We start from the raw sequence: 16159 nt of genomic DNA on the forward strand, positions 1-16159 counted from the left end.
TTCAAGGATAAAGACTCGGGTCATTCAGGTCACAAAAGGGACTACTGATCCACAGGCCCAACAGACTGCCACCAATCTGCTGGGCTTTCAGGGAAGGGAGAGGACTCGGGGATGGGAGGGCCCCACGAAAGGCCAAATGGCTGTGCCCATCTTGCTTACCTGATGAAGCCCCTCCGGGAGATGATTTCGGCATGGCAGTCATTGACCGTCTCTCCCTTCAGGCTGAGAGAGTCCCCTTTCACACAGCGATTGCCTGGGAAGGCCATCAAAACAGAACTGGGGTAACCCAGCAGAAGGCAGAAATGGCCTTGAGCTGACAGAGTCTGGGCTCTGTTATCTTTAGATTAGGGAATAGAACACCCCTGCAGCACAGTGTGCGTGCCAACCTCAGCACCTGAAAGGCTGAAGCACTGAACCCTGCCTCAAAATAAAACAAAATCTCCAAGTCAAAGCAGACCCCACTCAAACCAAAAACTCATTCCAAGACTGAGCTGGCAGCAGCTAACATGAACAGAAACTAGTCCTGAACTGCAATGTCGAGGGCCAGAATCTCAGACTTCAAAGACTAGAATATTTATGCTGGATTTACCTGTTAAGCATTATCTAAAAAAAAAAAAAAAAAAAAAAAAAAAAATCTTAAAAAAAAAACAAAAACAAAACCAAAAACCACCCATCTTAACAGCTCCGACTCCAGTCTGTTCTGAGTGTCACGTCGGCAACTCTGCAGACACTCGACCTGTAAGGAATCTCTGCCTTCGTCTTTTTTGGACTTGCTCACAATGACTCCAGGGAGGGTGAGAAGGACCTGCGTGTAGGCATCAAGAGGCCAATGTCTCAGGGACCACTCACTCACCTGTCCCCAAACTCACGACAACACCCATGTCCTCTGGATCTCTTTTCATAATAATGGCAGCCAGGATCTTGCGGCCGAGCAGGGAGGGCTGGAAACTGTTGGTCAGAGCGTTGAAGCACCTGTGGCTCAGCATAGCTATCTGGTCGTGGAAGGTGCTGCCAGAGAGAGGAAGCTGCGGACACAGGAGCGGGGTCAGGACCACAGAGCCCTGCCTGCGCCCACTGCATGTCAGTTGGCAGGAGAGTCACCTTTCCCCATCCCACACCCCAGACATGCACTCTACTGAGACCAAGACTGAAGCCTAGGAATCATTATGCAAAAGAGCCAAATCCTCCCAGGGAGGAGCAAGCAGAGGCCTCCCCCCCCGCCCCCCCAAGAAAGAGAGCACCAAAAGCAGATGTCTTAACTGTCTTTGGATGTGCGTCTGGGGACCTGGAAAGGAGGAGCATAGTTCTTCTGAGACTGGCCCCTGTTACTGGGGTTACCTCTGCGAAACCCAACTGCTCTGCCTTCTCGCTCTCCCCGATCAAGACCCGGAGGGCTGCATCCGCTGCATCCTGCTTGCCCTGTTTCTTGCTGTGTGCACACACGGCTGGAAACCAGCGGCCCCCAACTTTTGCTTGGTAAACAAACCTTTGGGATGAAAAAGAGAATGAAGACAAGCAGCAGAGAGCCCTGCCGGCCTGTGCAGTGTGGGGAGGGCTGGTTTCACTATGAGGGAGGCCGCTCTTGCAAACACAAGGACCTGCTGGTCTCCTTCCTTCGCAGGCACTTCTCAGATTTTTGTCATTCAATCTTTTTTTTTTTTTTTTTTTTTTGCTACCCATATGTCAGCTGCACTATTTCTTAGTATTTTCCTCTGAACAGATCCATCAGAACTATAAATGTATATAAAAGTAAATTTCATTTCATTACCATAAACGGGAAAACTGCCATTTCCCATAAATTGGAAGTGACTCTAAACTCATACAATCTTATTAAATTCTGTCTAGGCACTGTACTGGTACCTGCAAAGTCTCTAGGCTGTTCTTTATTTAGAGAGAAGATGAAAGAGCATTGGAAAAGGTTTCTTTATAGGCTGGGAAGAGGGCTCAGTTGATGAAGTACTTGCCTTGCAAGCACAGGACCTCCTCTCCTGAAAACAAAGTTTGGCACAGCATACTTGCAAGTAGAGGTGAGGACAAGTAGGTCCTTGGGGCTGCCTCACTAGCCTAGCCTAGCAGCAAGCCCCAGACCAAGTGAGAGACTGTCTCCAAATTTAAAAACAAACAGAAAGAAGAACAGTAGAGATGGAGCCCGAGGAACGATGCCTGCGCTCTGCTCACATAGCCGTGAGCGCACACACATACATGAAAAAGTTTTCTTCTCAAGTAGAAATGAAGGAGTAACTGTCTCCACACATACCCGGGTGTTTAGCACCCTCTGAACCCCAGACTTTAAGACTGGTCCTCACGGAGGCCAAGCAAGTGCTCTACCACCGAGCTGTATCCCTAACACTGTCAGATTTTTAAAGTATCCTGTTGTGGATAGCCCCGGGGCTAATTATATTTGATGTTAATTCCGGTCTCCTATGAGTGGTTTTTATCTGCCCAATCATCAGGACTCAGGGAAGGTGGAACAGAAGATAGAGAGAGAGGGAGAATATGGAAGAGGGAGAGGACACAGAAGAAGAGGAAAAAGAAAAGCGGAGCAGAAGCACATGGCCTGGAGAAACCGCAAGTTCTAAGGGGTCTCGCAGATGTAAAAGATGGCAGTGTATCGGTAGGTCTGCCCAATCTAGGCGCACAGCATGTATTCATATTAACTGAGTCGTGGTTTCATTGCCGGGGCATATTTGGGAGACTTACTGCAACAGTATCCAGTTTTAGCCTGGCAGTGGTGGCACATGCCTTTAATCCTAGATCTTGGGAGGCAGAGGCAGGTGGATTTCTGAGTTCAAGGCCAGCCTGGCCTACAGAGTGAGTTCCAGGACAGCCAAGGCTCTCAAAAAAAAAAAAAAAAAAAAAAACAAAAAACCAAAAAAAAAAAAAACCAAAAAAAAAAAAAACCCCCCAAAAAAACAAAAACAGAATGACTTGTTCCTTTCCAGCAGGCTTGAGATGGCCATAGGGGAGTGGGGGTGGAGGGAGACCCCACTGCTCCTGGGGCAAGTTCCTGCAAATCCAGATGGAAGCTAGCGCACAGCAGCTTGGAAAATAGCAACATTCTGGAATCCTGCCTTTCAGCCATATCCTAATGCAAGTTTAGTTCTGGATAAAGTAACACAGCTTGCCTCTCCACCCACGCAGAACTTCCCATTGCCCCTTAGCTACTAAGTAGAAGATTGCCCGGTTCCTTTCTAGCCAGTGGACAGAACTGAGAATTGCAGTGAGGGCATCAGAAAAAGGTCTGGCAGGCAGGAACTGTGTTGGTCTCTGAAGACCAGGACTCTGGCTATTCTGTCTTTGGAAAGGATGACCCCTTCCTTGTACACATACTTTTGTGTATTACAGTACATGACTAAGCTGGTTAATTATGAAACGAGAATCCTTTAGAGCTGTGCTTTCTAACAAAGAAGCCAAAGCCGCACAAGGCTTATAAGAACTGAACGATTTGATGTCTGACTACTTCAGACTCTCAGTTATCCTAGCCACACTCAAGTGCTCAGTGACTACATTCAGCCAGTGGACAGGCTTTTAGCAGAGACGGTTAAGATTTTATTTGTATTTTACATTGTGTATGCATGTCTGACAGTGCCTTGGAAGGCCAGAAGAGCATGCTGGATCCCGCAGGAGCCAGAGTCACAAGTGGTTTTGGGAACTGCTGAGCCTTCTCTCCAGCCCTCAGGGGGAGTAAGAAAGTACAACAGTAAGTATAAACAGTCCTTCTGAGATGTCTGGTGTCTGGAGCAGCAGAGACAGATGCTGGGTAGAACATGCAGGGAGCACAGTTCACACAACGCCTCTCAAAGATGGGTAAGGGTTTGGTGTACAGGTAATGGGCCAAGACAGGTTTCAAGGGAGAGATGAGGAGGAGAAAGAAGACGAGGAAACAACCAGTCCTCAAGAACACAAGGGGAGGGGCCTTGAGAGAGGAGGAAGAACGCTTCCTTCATACTTCCTGACAGATTCAAGGCAGGCGGCCGGCCTGGTGGGGAAGATCAAGCATTCCTTGTTCTGAACTGGGAGGTAAGGTTAGCAGTTTAGATTGCTGACAGTGATTTTGGTGGGTTCTGCGGCTAAGATCTGGGAGAGTTCTGTCAAAGTAGAAAACAGAATTTAGCAGGAAGCAAGGGACAACGGTGGTGAGAGCCCGTGCTCCACTCAGACCATCAGTGACTTCTTACTGTTTTTCTGCTAAAGCTCAGACAATCTACAAGGGTGCCACTGACGCAGCTGGTACCAGGTTCACCCTCCCCTCACTCCCTGCTCACCCACCAGACCATCTCTCTGTCCCTTTACTAGATCTGTCCTCTCCACAGGAGCAGATGGGACAGACAGCTGTTCCTTGGTGTCCATGGGAGATGGTTCTAGGACTCCCTTGAGGACACCACAGACACTGAGCACTCAAATCCTTGATATAAAATGGCATGGTGTTTGCAAAGGAGCCTGCGTATTCTGCTATGTGCCTACATCATCTCTAGTTCCTTACAATACACAACATAGTGGATGTACTGTGTAAGAAGTTGTTACCTTGGCTGGTTCAGGGAATAATAAACATCTGCGTATGTTCAGTATGGACACAGCTATATGTGTGAAGGGTATAACTGAGAATTAACCCAGATACAACACTTAAAAGGAAATTCGGTTTCCACTTCGTTAAGTCAGAAGATGCCGCTTCAATGGTCACAGGCTGCCTGTCCTGTCCTATGTCCCCTGTCTGCTCTCAGCCATCTTAAAAGTGATTTGCAAGCATCACTTCCTGGGAGAAGCCCTCCCCTGAGGGAGTTAAGCTGGGCCACAACAGATCCTTACTCAGGGCAGTCCAGCCCTTCCACAAGACTTGACAAGCCCTTCTCACACTGCCTTAGTGACAAAAGGGGCTCCACACACAGGTGCTAAGTGCTCCTGAATACCTTCTTGTGTACTAATAATTCTGGTTTCCTCTATGAACATGCAGATGCCGCACTTTGTTTACTGCTGGCTTTATGACAGAGTTCTTCAGAACCTGTACATGGTAACTCAGCCAGTCCTGGGGTTATTGTGTGCTTTTCCTTAGGTGGTCCTTTTACTCTGGATCAATTTTTCCAGGACTTTTCCTATACTACTTTGTTTTTGTGGAAGACCTTAGAAATGTCCCTGCCTTCTCTAGTGATTATTGTCATTTCATTTATTGTCCATCTAAATCTTGGGATTGTTTGGGATTGGGGTGCAGGAACGAGGGCAGCAGAAGCCACCTGACACCTGGCTCTCCAGGCACCCGACTTGCTCCCCTGCTGTGCTGTCTATCCATCTAACAGTTCCCACTGTTTCCACGCCTGCTGGGGTAACTACACTCACTACCTCTCTTTTCCTGAATTTTTCTAGCTATTCGTTTTAATTACTGAGACGGAATCTCTCTACCAGCCTTGGCTGTCCTAGGACTCCCTACACAGGCCAGGAACTCAGAGATCCTCCTGCCTCTGCCTCCTGGGGGCTGGATTTAAATTAAAGGCATGCTCTACCACACCTGGCTCTTCTGAGATATCCTTAAAGATTTATTTTTGGCAGGACTCAGAATCAAGTTTTGTAGTTCTAAAATAAATTCTATTGGTGACTTCTTACTAATGTTATTTGAGCATGAAGCTAAGAGTTAAGAGCACTGCCCAATCTTCCAAAGGACCTGGGTTCAACTCCCACTATCCACATGGTGGCTCACAACTGGTTTGTAACTTCAGTTCTAAGGTTTTCAGTACCTTTTTCTGGTCTCTGCAGGGACTGCATACACACGGTGACATTCATGCAAACAAACACATACAAACAAACGAACTAACTAATAAGCAAGCAAGCAAGCAAGCTAGCTAGCAAGCAAGCAAGCAAGCAAGCAAGCAAGCAAGCAAGCAAGCTAGCTCTCCCAGACAGTCCTTCTGGTTGAGTACAGGCTGCAGGTCAATGCATGTATCGACTTCCATGATGAATGAGGCAGGTACACCCAGCCAGTGCCCAGGAGGGTACTTGAAGGGATAGAAATGAAACTTTCCAAGGCATACTTTTTCAACCATCTGAATGATTTTTGTACGAAACTAAAATTAGCTCATAAAACTAAAAGGTTCACACTCAGCGGAATAGGGACTGAATTTTCAAGATGGCTGACCTAATGTCTTCATTATGCCTGGCAGACAATTTGCTCGCTTGTTATTCACAATTAACATGCATCAATTCTTTCCTTAAGCTTACAAGCCACTCTCAGCCCGTGACACATGGTTATAGCCAGGACTGAGATACTCACTTGGGTTCATGAGGAGGTCCAGACTGGTCAATGAGCTTGAACTCAGCAGCAAAGCCATGAGATCGGGCGTACTCCAACAAGCCGCCTACGGGGTTGGTGTTCAGGTACCTGACGAGCTCACCAATCCTCCTGATCTTGTTGGGAGCCATAGATTCATCAAGTGAGTCTGTGTTCGCACCTCCAGACTAAGGAGAAATTAGTCAAAGAGGAACCAGTAATATGTTCGAAAACTCAGAGGGACTCAAAGACAACCCTATTTGCCCACGTTGTAAAAACAGCCTGCAACTGGAGCAGGACGTCGGCCCACCTGGTCATCCGCTGAACTGGCTGCCTCCTCCTGCAGCGCCTTCATGGCTTCCTCTGCGGCCATCTGCTTTGCTACCTTCTTGCTGGGGGCGCTCACAGGGGGGAAGGTCTGGGCTCCTACTGCTACACAGTACTGGAACCTTAGCAGAAACGGTGGCAAAAGATCACAATGGCTGGGTGGAGAGGGCCTGTCACGCCTTGGTCAGGTGCCACCCTCCACCTCCTGCCGTTCTCATACATATCACCTCTGCAGTTATTCTGGCCTGGGAGAGCCAGTGCTTGGCCCATCTCCTGTCCCTAGGGCCTCCTGACTAGCTAAACACTCAACATGCAAGGGCAACCAAGTCTCCCCCTTTCCAGGAAGCCTGCTTTTGAACAATTATGAGCACAGAGTCCTCAAGGAGGGAGCTGCTAGGGCAAGCTAGGTCCTAAACCTTTGTGTCCCACCACACTGTCCACACTGTGACCCGACCTAGACCACCATTCCTTCCAACTCCTACTCCCAGATTCTTTGCTTCATAGTAGCACCCAGGCCCTGAAGGCCTCTTTCCAGACTGCAGCAAGAGAGACCATACAGGGAAAAGACTTCTCATCTCTGACGCTGCTCATGTCTTTCCTACTTTGGAGAAGCCACACATAAGACATAGACATACTTGGGGTCATGAGCAGGGCCTTCTTTGGACAGGAGACGGAATTCACAGGAGTTCCCTAGTTTGTGCATGCACTCAAGCAGTGTAGTAACTGGGCTCTTCCCAGAGAACAAGGATGTTGCTGAGGAGCTGGGGGCCTGAGCCTCTGCTGGCTGGAGGAAAGAGAAGGAGAAAGCATGAGACAAAACACAGACACTAAGAACACTCGTCAGTTCACCACAGCAGAAGGAGGCGAGAAGGCTGAGACTTTCTCTCCCCTTCTGGTTTGTGGAAACAATGTCTGCTCCTAGAGCTCAGGCTGGCCTTGACCCCAGGATGATTCTCCCACCTCAGCCTGCCAAGTGTGGCAATTACAGAGAGGGTCACCTTGCCCAGCTAAGAACTTCTTTTAGACAACTGAGTGTGAGGAGAGGCCTTCCAAAGGAGACGCTGTGGGTACAGAAAGGGCCGAGTTTCGGCTAGAGCGGAGAGTGGATCCAAGGTTTGTGATGGCTAGTTTTAACTGGCAATGTGACACAGCGCAGAAGCACAGGGAAGAAGCCCCAGTGAGGTGCTGTCTGTATCAGATTGGCTTGTGGGCATGTCTAAGAGATAGTCCTGGCTGTTTCGCTGATATAAGGAGACCAACCTTAAATGTTGGCAGTCCAGATAAAAGGTCATAGGCAATGACTGCTTTGCTTTTTTGTGTGCTTCACCAAGGAGTTCCTCTTGTTGTTACTGCGGCTGACTTCCTCCCTGATATCAGAACCAGCTTCTCTGGGCATTAGAGCATCTCTCCAGGAATGGCTCAGGCTTTCAGTGCCAGGCTATGAGGCCAGGGAGGCACTCAGCCTCCGACTCCCAGGGCTCAGCCTCTCAGCTCATTCGATGATTCTGGCCATACCATGTGCTAATCTAAGAAACCCTCTTCCAATTACTATGCTCTATAAGTGCTGTTCCTCCAGAGAACCCCGACTAATATACGGTCCTTTCAACTCTGACATTCTGCAAATAATCAGACCAGTACAGGCAGAAGAGGGGCTGGCTGGGGGGTGGGGGGTGGGGCATAGGGAAAGGCAGGAGCGCTATCCCAGAAGATTGTGGACTATTTGAGCCAGGACAACTTCCAGAGTCTGACACAAATGCCAAGGGTTACCTTCCCCAGGGAAGATCACCTACCTTCTCCGAGTCTTCCTCCATGGGACAGTGGGACAAGTCTTCTGGTTGTCCACTGTCTTTGGCTTTGGCTTCCCGAAGCAGAATCGCCATGGCTTTCACTGCTGCGTCCTGCTTGGCTACTTTCTTGCTGCCAGCCTCAGCTGGGGGAAACTCTCGACCATTGATGACAACCTGGAATTTAAATCTTGGTGGAAAGGGATTAGATATGTAAACACCAGGCTGGGTCACCCCTCTGCTCATTGTAAAGAGATCTCTACCCCAGAATGCTCTGCTACACACGGAGGGAGTGCCTTTCAGGATCTCTACATAGCCCTGGTTGTCTTGAAGCTCAATATGAAGACCAGGGTGGCCTCAAACTCCTGACTCTGGCTCCTGTGTATTATTATGTGAATGTATGCAGGTCAGAGACAGCTGTGGGAGCCAGTTCTCTCCTCTTACTGCATGGGTTCAGAGGACCAGCTGGATTTTATTTCATTCAGAGAAAGATGCCAAATCTCTTACTTCCTAGGTCTTCCAAAACATTGATGCCATAGTCAAGTGACGCCTGACTACAACATCAATGTTTTGTTTTTCATTTCTCCTTCTTTGTGACATAGCCTTACTATTTAGTAGCACAGGCTAACCCGGGTATGCTCAATCCCTGACAACTGGGATTATGGGCATGTACCACCGCACCGGGCAGCATCTGTGTTCTTATGGCTGAAACCCAAAGACTGACTAACCGCAAACCCACAGCTTCCCTCAACTCTCTGGAGGGATGGCACTGAGAGAACAAACAATGTTAGCCTCTAACAAAAACGAAACATGTCCTGGCTCTGCCAGTTTGGGGATAAAGATACCCCTTTGTTTAGCAGTAACTTGGTATCATGAAGGAAGGTCTGAAGAAACAGGTTACTGCTGGGAAACCCTTACCCCCTGGAAACCAGCCTGACTAATACAGTTCTGTGCCACTCACCCATCCTCTGGTCAGTGACATTTGAGACACGCCCGAGCAATACAGATTAACAGGCGACACGTAAGATTCTATTGCCTCGAGCTTTTGACGTGGTCAATGGATAAAAGCACCTTGTTGCTCAGGCTTGACAACCCGAGTTCAAGCTTGGGGACCCATGGCAGAAGGAGAACCACAGACTCAGGAAAACTGTCCCTGACCTCTATATGAGTGCCATGGCCCCTGCACACCCGTGCATGGTTTTTGGCTTGTGCCTGCTCGCTTGCATGCTCTCTCTTTCTTGAAAAAAAAAGAAAAAAGATTCTATTGCCTGCTTGATGAGGCCTTGTCTTACCTGCTAAGTATACTCAGTGTTTACACAGTTCTAAAATCATTCAACAGTGCCACTGTCCAGTGTTCCTGTCAGTAAGGAATGTAGGCTATATAGAAGTTGGAGATGTTTAGCTTATTCTCTGTTTCTCTAGCTACAACTTGCAGCCACTCAGCCCTAGTAGCTTCAGTCATCTGACAGGCCCTTCAGTAGCCCCTTCCTGGGACCACCCATCTTCCTCAGTCTGTCTCCTGGTGTGTGCAATCTCATAGTGCAGCGGTTCTCAACTCCTTTGGTGGTCAAACAACCCTTTTGCAGAGGTCATACATCAGATATCCTGCATACCAGATATTTACAAGTCACAACAGTAGCAAAATTACAGTTATAAAGTAGCAACAAAAAATAATTTTGTGCTCCGGGTGGGGGGATCAGCACAACATGAGGAACTGTATGTATTAAAGAGTCACAGCACTGGGAAGGTTGAGAACCACTGACACAGTGCAAAGTCTGACCAGCTGCCTGAGCGAGCGAACCTCTGACTTCTTGGCTCAGCAGCAGCAGCAGCAGCAAGGCAGCCCATCAATCACCCTACGCAGAGGAAGGTATAAAACTTGAAGCACCACCTTGGTAAGACAGGCAGGCAGCTGCGTGCTTGACTTCCCCATCCCGAGGCTGGGGCAGGAGTGCACATCCACTGTCTAGCAAGTGGCTATAATTCTGTCTGCCAGGCCACCCCAACACTGCTCACCTGTCTCTACCCTCCTCTCGGGAGCTTCAGTTTGGCTGAAACTGGCACAGAAGTCAAGTCTGTTACCTCTCACCTTAGAAGGCAGATGTGGGGGCACAAGTGCTAGTCATCTCTACAGAGGTTCATTTCAAGCCAAGACGATCATTCTCCCTTGCTCAGCCAGGATTCTGGCTACCCTGAGGTCTCTCATCCCTGATTAGCATTTAGAGAAAGAACCAACCAAGGATGACTAGGTAAAAAGGGAAGAAGGCAAAGACAGGAGCCACCAAGGACAGCACTCACAGGTAAACCAAGACAGTGTAAGAGCCAGAGTGTCTGACTCCCATTAGGCATGATTTCTGGGCAGTCTCTTACCGAGGTTCATGGGACGGTCCACTCTGCTCTATCAGGTTGAAATCACAGGTCTGACTAGTGAACTGAGCATACTCTAACAACCCGCTGACAGGGTTCTTCAGCTGGCACTCAGTTAGCTTCTTGTAGGGTGAACACCGTGGCAAGGTAGGGCTGTAGAAGGAGGGCATCTCCATGATGGCTCGAAACTCACCTGGTGCTGTGTGGATACTATTCAAGTTATCTGGGATGTCATCTGTGGCCCACTGGCCATTTTCAGAGGCCACATACCCTGCTCTAGAGGGGCCATTGTGATAAGCGTGAGGCCGCAGTCTCATTGGTCCTGGCCTGGCCTCATGCCTACTTTCATGCTTTATCGCAGGCTCCTGCCCATTCTCCACTCTCTTAGAGGCTGCCACACTGCTTGAGGCACCTGCTGGGGGCGGGTGGCAGGCAGGGAATGAGGGGCTTCTAGTGGCCTCTGGGACAGCCGTCGGGGTGGGGGCAGGAGCACTGTGCGTACTTCTCTTCATCTGCAGCCTCTCACGCTTCTTGTCCGTCAAGTACCAGATGGGAGGAGTTGCCCCTTGCCTGTAGACATCGCCTTGCCTTTCCAAGTCAATCAGTACTGAAGTCACATCTCGGGCCTTGGTGAGGCCAATGTTCTTAGCCAGGTTCAGGGCAGAGGAGTTTGACACGTTGAACAGATAGTCACAGATCTTCTCCTTGATTTCAGCCATGTCAAGAGGCTCAGAAGGTCCTTCTAAGTCAGAGGCAGGGTCTCCGTCCTCACTGTCCAAACCAGGCTCTCCTCTAGGGACTTCCTGGATACAACTGCCTGGATTCACAATTCCAGGGGGCTGAGTCCAAGCCTGACTCAAGGGCACAAGGCTCCACGAAGGAGGTTTCCCCCTTCCTCTGTGCAGCTTTCCCTTCCTTTCCAGGGAGTACAAAATACGATTGATGTCCCTTTTGGGGGTCCTGAGCTCTCTGGCTAGCACATGGGCAGTGGTGGCCTTCCCCTCCCCAAGCTCTTCCAGGCGGTTTAGAACCTTCTGCTCCGGACTTTGACTGATGCTCAGCTCCCGGAAGTGTGAGCAAAGCCCATCAGCTCCTCTCCATGGTGGACTCCTGCTGTGTGGGGGAGGAAGTGGGGGTCCTATGTGGAACCCCTGATTTCTGAGAGTCACACTCCTGGGGAACTCCCAGATTTCCAGTTGCCTGTCTTGGGCAGGTGGCCCTGGGAATCTTGGCCAGTGTCCTGGGAGGAATGGCGGCAGTGACTGGGTTTGTATTCCAATCAAGGGTGCTTCTGGGAGCCGCCCTTTGAGAAACTCTATCTGCTGAAGCTGGAAACTCCTAGGGTAAGACTCCAGCCCCTGTGGCTGCGGGTATCTCCACTTGCTATGCTCATAGCTAGGGTCCGAGTACGACTGTGTCTGGTGAGGGAACACCCCTGTAGAAGGCAACATGGAAGACAGAGCTTGAGTCAGAGCTACATATGAGCCTATGTTCCCTAGAGTTTGTGCTTAGGGAAGCTGTCCCTGCTTCCTAGCAGGTGGGGTAGCTGAGCTGCGGCCTATGTTCTCACTAAGGTGACTTTAGTTCACTACTGGCTACTGCTTGGAAGCTCATGAGAGACCACAGAAAAGGAGGAGGTTGCAAGACACAATTTCAGATGCCTCAGTGAGACCTCCAACTTAACTCTTGCAACGGGATATTAGGAGGTTGGGGTGGGGAGAGAACACTGATCTGGTCCGTGGGTCAGTCAACAGGGTCTGCAAGAGAGAAAGTGGGGACTGAGGGGCAAGAGACTCGAAGAATGGAGACAAGACAGGTTATCTGATCAAGGATCAAGTCTCAAAGTCTCAAGTCTCATTTATTGGAAGGCAACTATGGGTATATATGTACTCGCTGGGGAGTGCAGCTGGAGACACTTAACTACAAGTCCAGGATATATAGGAGAAAAACAAGATGCTATCGGAGTGTGTTCAACTGTGGTGGGCTTCTTGCAAAAACATCATGCTAGGAAAACAAGTCTCTCATCAGGGTGGACAAGTACCACCTGTAAGTAAATAGCCCGAGACGGCGGCGGCAGAGATGATAGCTGCTTTCTGCTGAGAGTTGGCTCCCAACAGAATACCTTTCCACTTACCCCTCTTACTACCCTCCTAAAACTAGAAAACACAGCTAAAAAGTGGGCAAGGGCACTTGTCACAGACTTGGTGGTGCCTTGGACATACACGTGACGGCATGTGCAGGATGGTATATGCACCATTACACCCCATAAACAAACGAGTGTAAATCTAGAAAAATAAGCAAATGATATTCAAGAAACAAACACAATACTGAAAGTGGGGAAAAAGACAGGACTTGGGGTGTGTGAGATCAGCCTTCTGAGTGAGTCAGGCTCTCCACTACATAGTACAGCCCCTTTAGTCTAAAACCCCGTCATGTGGATAATCTTGACAAGCAGAACTGGATGAGACGGAAGTTCACCTCCTCCCAGCTGAGGGAGGAGTGTAACAGCAGGAGCCATCTCCATGTGGTAGGAGGGCCTCAGTGACTTACCTGTCAGCCACAACCCTGCAGGACCAAAATTTGGGTACAGGGACTCTAGAGAGTTGCCATCTAAAACTGTCATGTGGTCCTCCCTCTTCAGTTGGCACCCAGGCTCACGTGGGTATGGAGACAGGCAGGGTTTGATCACCACGACCAGCGGTCCTCTTACCTTCCCCGGGAACTGCCAGAGGCGGCATCCAAGGACACCTTGCCATGAACAGCCTGCTGGGGAGCAGTGGTGACAGAGGTCATGGGATGGGGGGCAGTACATGAGGTGCTGTCTCTGACGTGCCTCACAGACTTCCTGACACTCCTGAAGGCTACAGGAGCTGGGCCACAGTCTTCTGTTTCCCACCAGTCATGATTGGGAATCTTACTGTCCCAATCACTTTTGTAGGGTACCTAACCCTGGGCTCCTCAATTCCCATGTGACCACAATCTTCACCTTTCAGCTGCATGATGTCTTTGTCTAGGACCCTACCAATATCACTATTATGTAACACGTTTGTACCCATCAAACCCTGAAACTCCTTTCTGGTAGGTGGTAAACATTTTCTAGTAGAGGCTAGATAATGGTGAGCAGCATATTCAGAACCAAAGTCCATCCCTGGCCTTCTTTCTGCGCCCCCATCCCACAGGAATTAGAATAGAGGTGTCATGGTGCATGACATGAGTAGCCCAATCACAGAGCTTAATAATGGGGGCTGTAGGAGATCTAATTAGTTAATAATGGGGGCTGTAGGAGATCTAATTAGTTTTTTGAGTGAACTTAGAGAGAAGACATTTTCATTTCAAGGTTAAAGTCGGTTTCTAGATAAATTACTTTTCTTACACTTATTTTATTTTTTATGTGTATAGGTGCTTTGCCTGCATTTATGTCTGTCCACCACATGTGTGTCTGGTGTCCACAGAAGACAGAGACCCCACCTCCCCCCAGAACTGGACAATGTGACACAATAGTAGCCACTGTTCTTATCTGCTGAACCATCTCTCCAGCCCTAACTACATTCTTGATTTAAATGGCTATTTTCAGACAAAATCTGGCAAATATGTGTGTGTAGCTACAAAGCAGTTGAATAAGTTATAACAGCCTCACACTGTGGAACATTAGTCACAATTTCTGAACATCTGTGTTGGATACATTTGCATTTTTACTACAGAAAATTTTGTGTATGTGAAAAGTGTAAATGGTAGAGTACATGTAAGTTAAGCTTTCTTCTGTTGAAAAGAAAAAGCCTGGTTGGGGGGAAGAGAGGGGAGAGAGAGAGAGAGAGAGTTCGTTCATATATGCACAAACACTGGAATGAGCACAGAAGAAATGAAACTAAGGAATTGACTGAGTTATTTCGGGGAGGTAGGACCAGAGAAGGGAACAGAACATGTAGTGCTATCTCTGACGTGGCTCGCAGCCTTCCCGACTCGCCTGAAGGCTACAGGAGCTGGGCCACAGCCTTCTGTTCCCCACTGTCGTGACTGGCAATCTTACCATCCTAACATATAACATCAAATATGGCCCTTCAAACACCATTCTAATCCTGCCTCTCATTTCTAGGACCAACAGATAAGTCCTTTGTCTTTACCATCTATGATCCATAGGTGAATACTGTAGTATATGTAAAAAGCGCTTTCCTTCAAGTCAGATGCCTGCAATATTTTGAGGGAAGGTATACACACACACACACACACACACACACACACACACACACCATTAAGAGCTGGGGAGATGACTCAGTGAGTAAAGCATTTGCCACACAATCTTAAGGACCTGAATCTGAATTTCCAGAACCCAAGAAAAACAAAACAAAACACAGTGTGGTATAAAAATCAGTAATTGTGAGACACTTGAGGGTATAGGGGACCAAGAAGAAAAATCCCTGGAAGCCTGAGGGCCCAGTCCCGAGGCCATCCTTTGACGTAGGAAGAAGTACAAGTGTGCGTGTACATCTGCAAAATTAAAAGTTGGTTGTTGGAGTAGGGTTTTTTGTTTGTGTTTTTGAGGTCATCTACACAGCTTTGGCTAGCCTGGGGCTCAGAGATACCTGCCTCTGCCTCATGAGTACCAGGAATAAAAGGCGCGTGCCATCATACCCCCCAAATTACAATACACACACACAAAAACACACACACAGTAGTAGAGCATTTGCTTATCAAGTGTGAGGCTATGGATACATCCCATATAGCTTTTTTAAATTTTGAAGGATAAACCTGGGTGGGACATGCCTGCAATTCCAGCTCTAGGGAGAAAAGACTGGTGGCTTGCTCAAGGGCAATCAAGGCAACACAAGACACAATGCCTGCATTCCAGCTCTAGGGAGAAAAGACTGGTGGCTTGCTCAAGGGCAATCAAGGCAACACAAGACAAGTAGAAACTGCCTCAAAAGCAAACAAACCAGCATGGTCAAACCAAGGCAAGGGACAGTCCTAATCCCACCACAAGGTCAGTTTCCATCCCCACTGCTTTCCAGAATGACAGATTCAGTGCTGTGCACAGCATGAATCCTCTGAATCTGGGTTTTTCTGTTCAGAACGTTGCAGCTGGGGCTCATGTACGACATCACAAGTCTCCTTTTAGTGCTAAGTAGAGTTACACGAAGCTTACCCAGTGCGCTGCAGGAAGACACCCTTCTTGGCCATAAAGCAAAAGACTTCCCCCTGCTGGTTAGTTGAGATAATTTAAATTTCTCAGGAAGTTGAAAAAGCAAAGAGGACCATGAGAAAAGTTGCTCATGTTGGGCTATAGCGGCTCAGCAAGGCGTCAGGGGTCTTAGCAGAAAGGGAAGGGGTGTCTGCCTCGGCCTGGGTCCTTGTCTGGCTTAGACGCAGGTCTATCTTCTGACCAGCCTCCTCCCTGAGACTGCTCAAAGCTACAAGAACTAACTGAACA

The 16159-nt window shown here is 48.6% G+C and overlaps 1 protein-coding gene across 5 annotated transcripts in view; it reads right to left on the minus strand.

Moving 5' to 3' along the window:
• The window catches only part of Adar (adenosine deaminase RNA specific), a 39216-nt gene that overhangs the window by 6431 nt on the left and 16626 nt on the right, over positions 1-16159 (minus strand). For 4 of the 5 annotated variants that reach the window (XM_021159064.2, XM_029475005.2, XM_029475004.2 and 1 more), the window contains exons 2-9: positions 10738-12169; positions 8374-8557; positions 7219-7367; positions 6567-6705; positions 6260-6444; positions 1261-1486; positions 854-1025; positions 160-253 (exon numbers count right to left, since the gene is read on the minus strand). In XM_021159064.2, coding sequence (XP_021014723.1) covers positions 160-253; positions 854-1025; positions 1261-1486; positions 6260-6444; positions 6567-6705; positions 7219-7367; positions 8374-8557; positions 10738-11453 — 1865 coding nt within the window. In that variant the 5' untranslated portion in view covers positions 11454-12169. The remainder of the gene's footprint in view (positions 1-159; positions 254-853; positions 1026-1260; positions 1487-6259; positions 6445-6566; positions 6706-7218; positions 7368-8373; positions 8558-10737; positions 12170-16159) is intronic. The other variant, XM_021159063.2, reaches the window with a different exon arrangement.

Source organism: Mus caroli, unplaced genomic scaffold, assembly GCF_978045245.1.
Source record: "Mus caroli unplaced genomic scaffold, Mus_caroli_1 scaffold_3, whole genome shotgun sequence".
Classification (NCBI taxonomy): domain Eukaryota; kingdom Metazoa; phylum Chordata; class Mammalia; order Rodentia; family Muridae; genus Mus; species Mus caroli.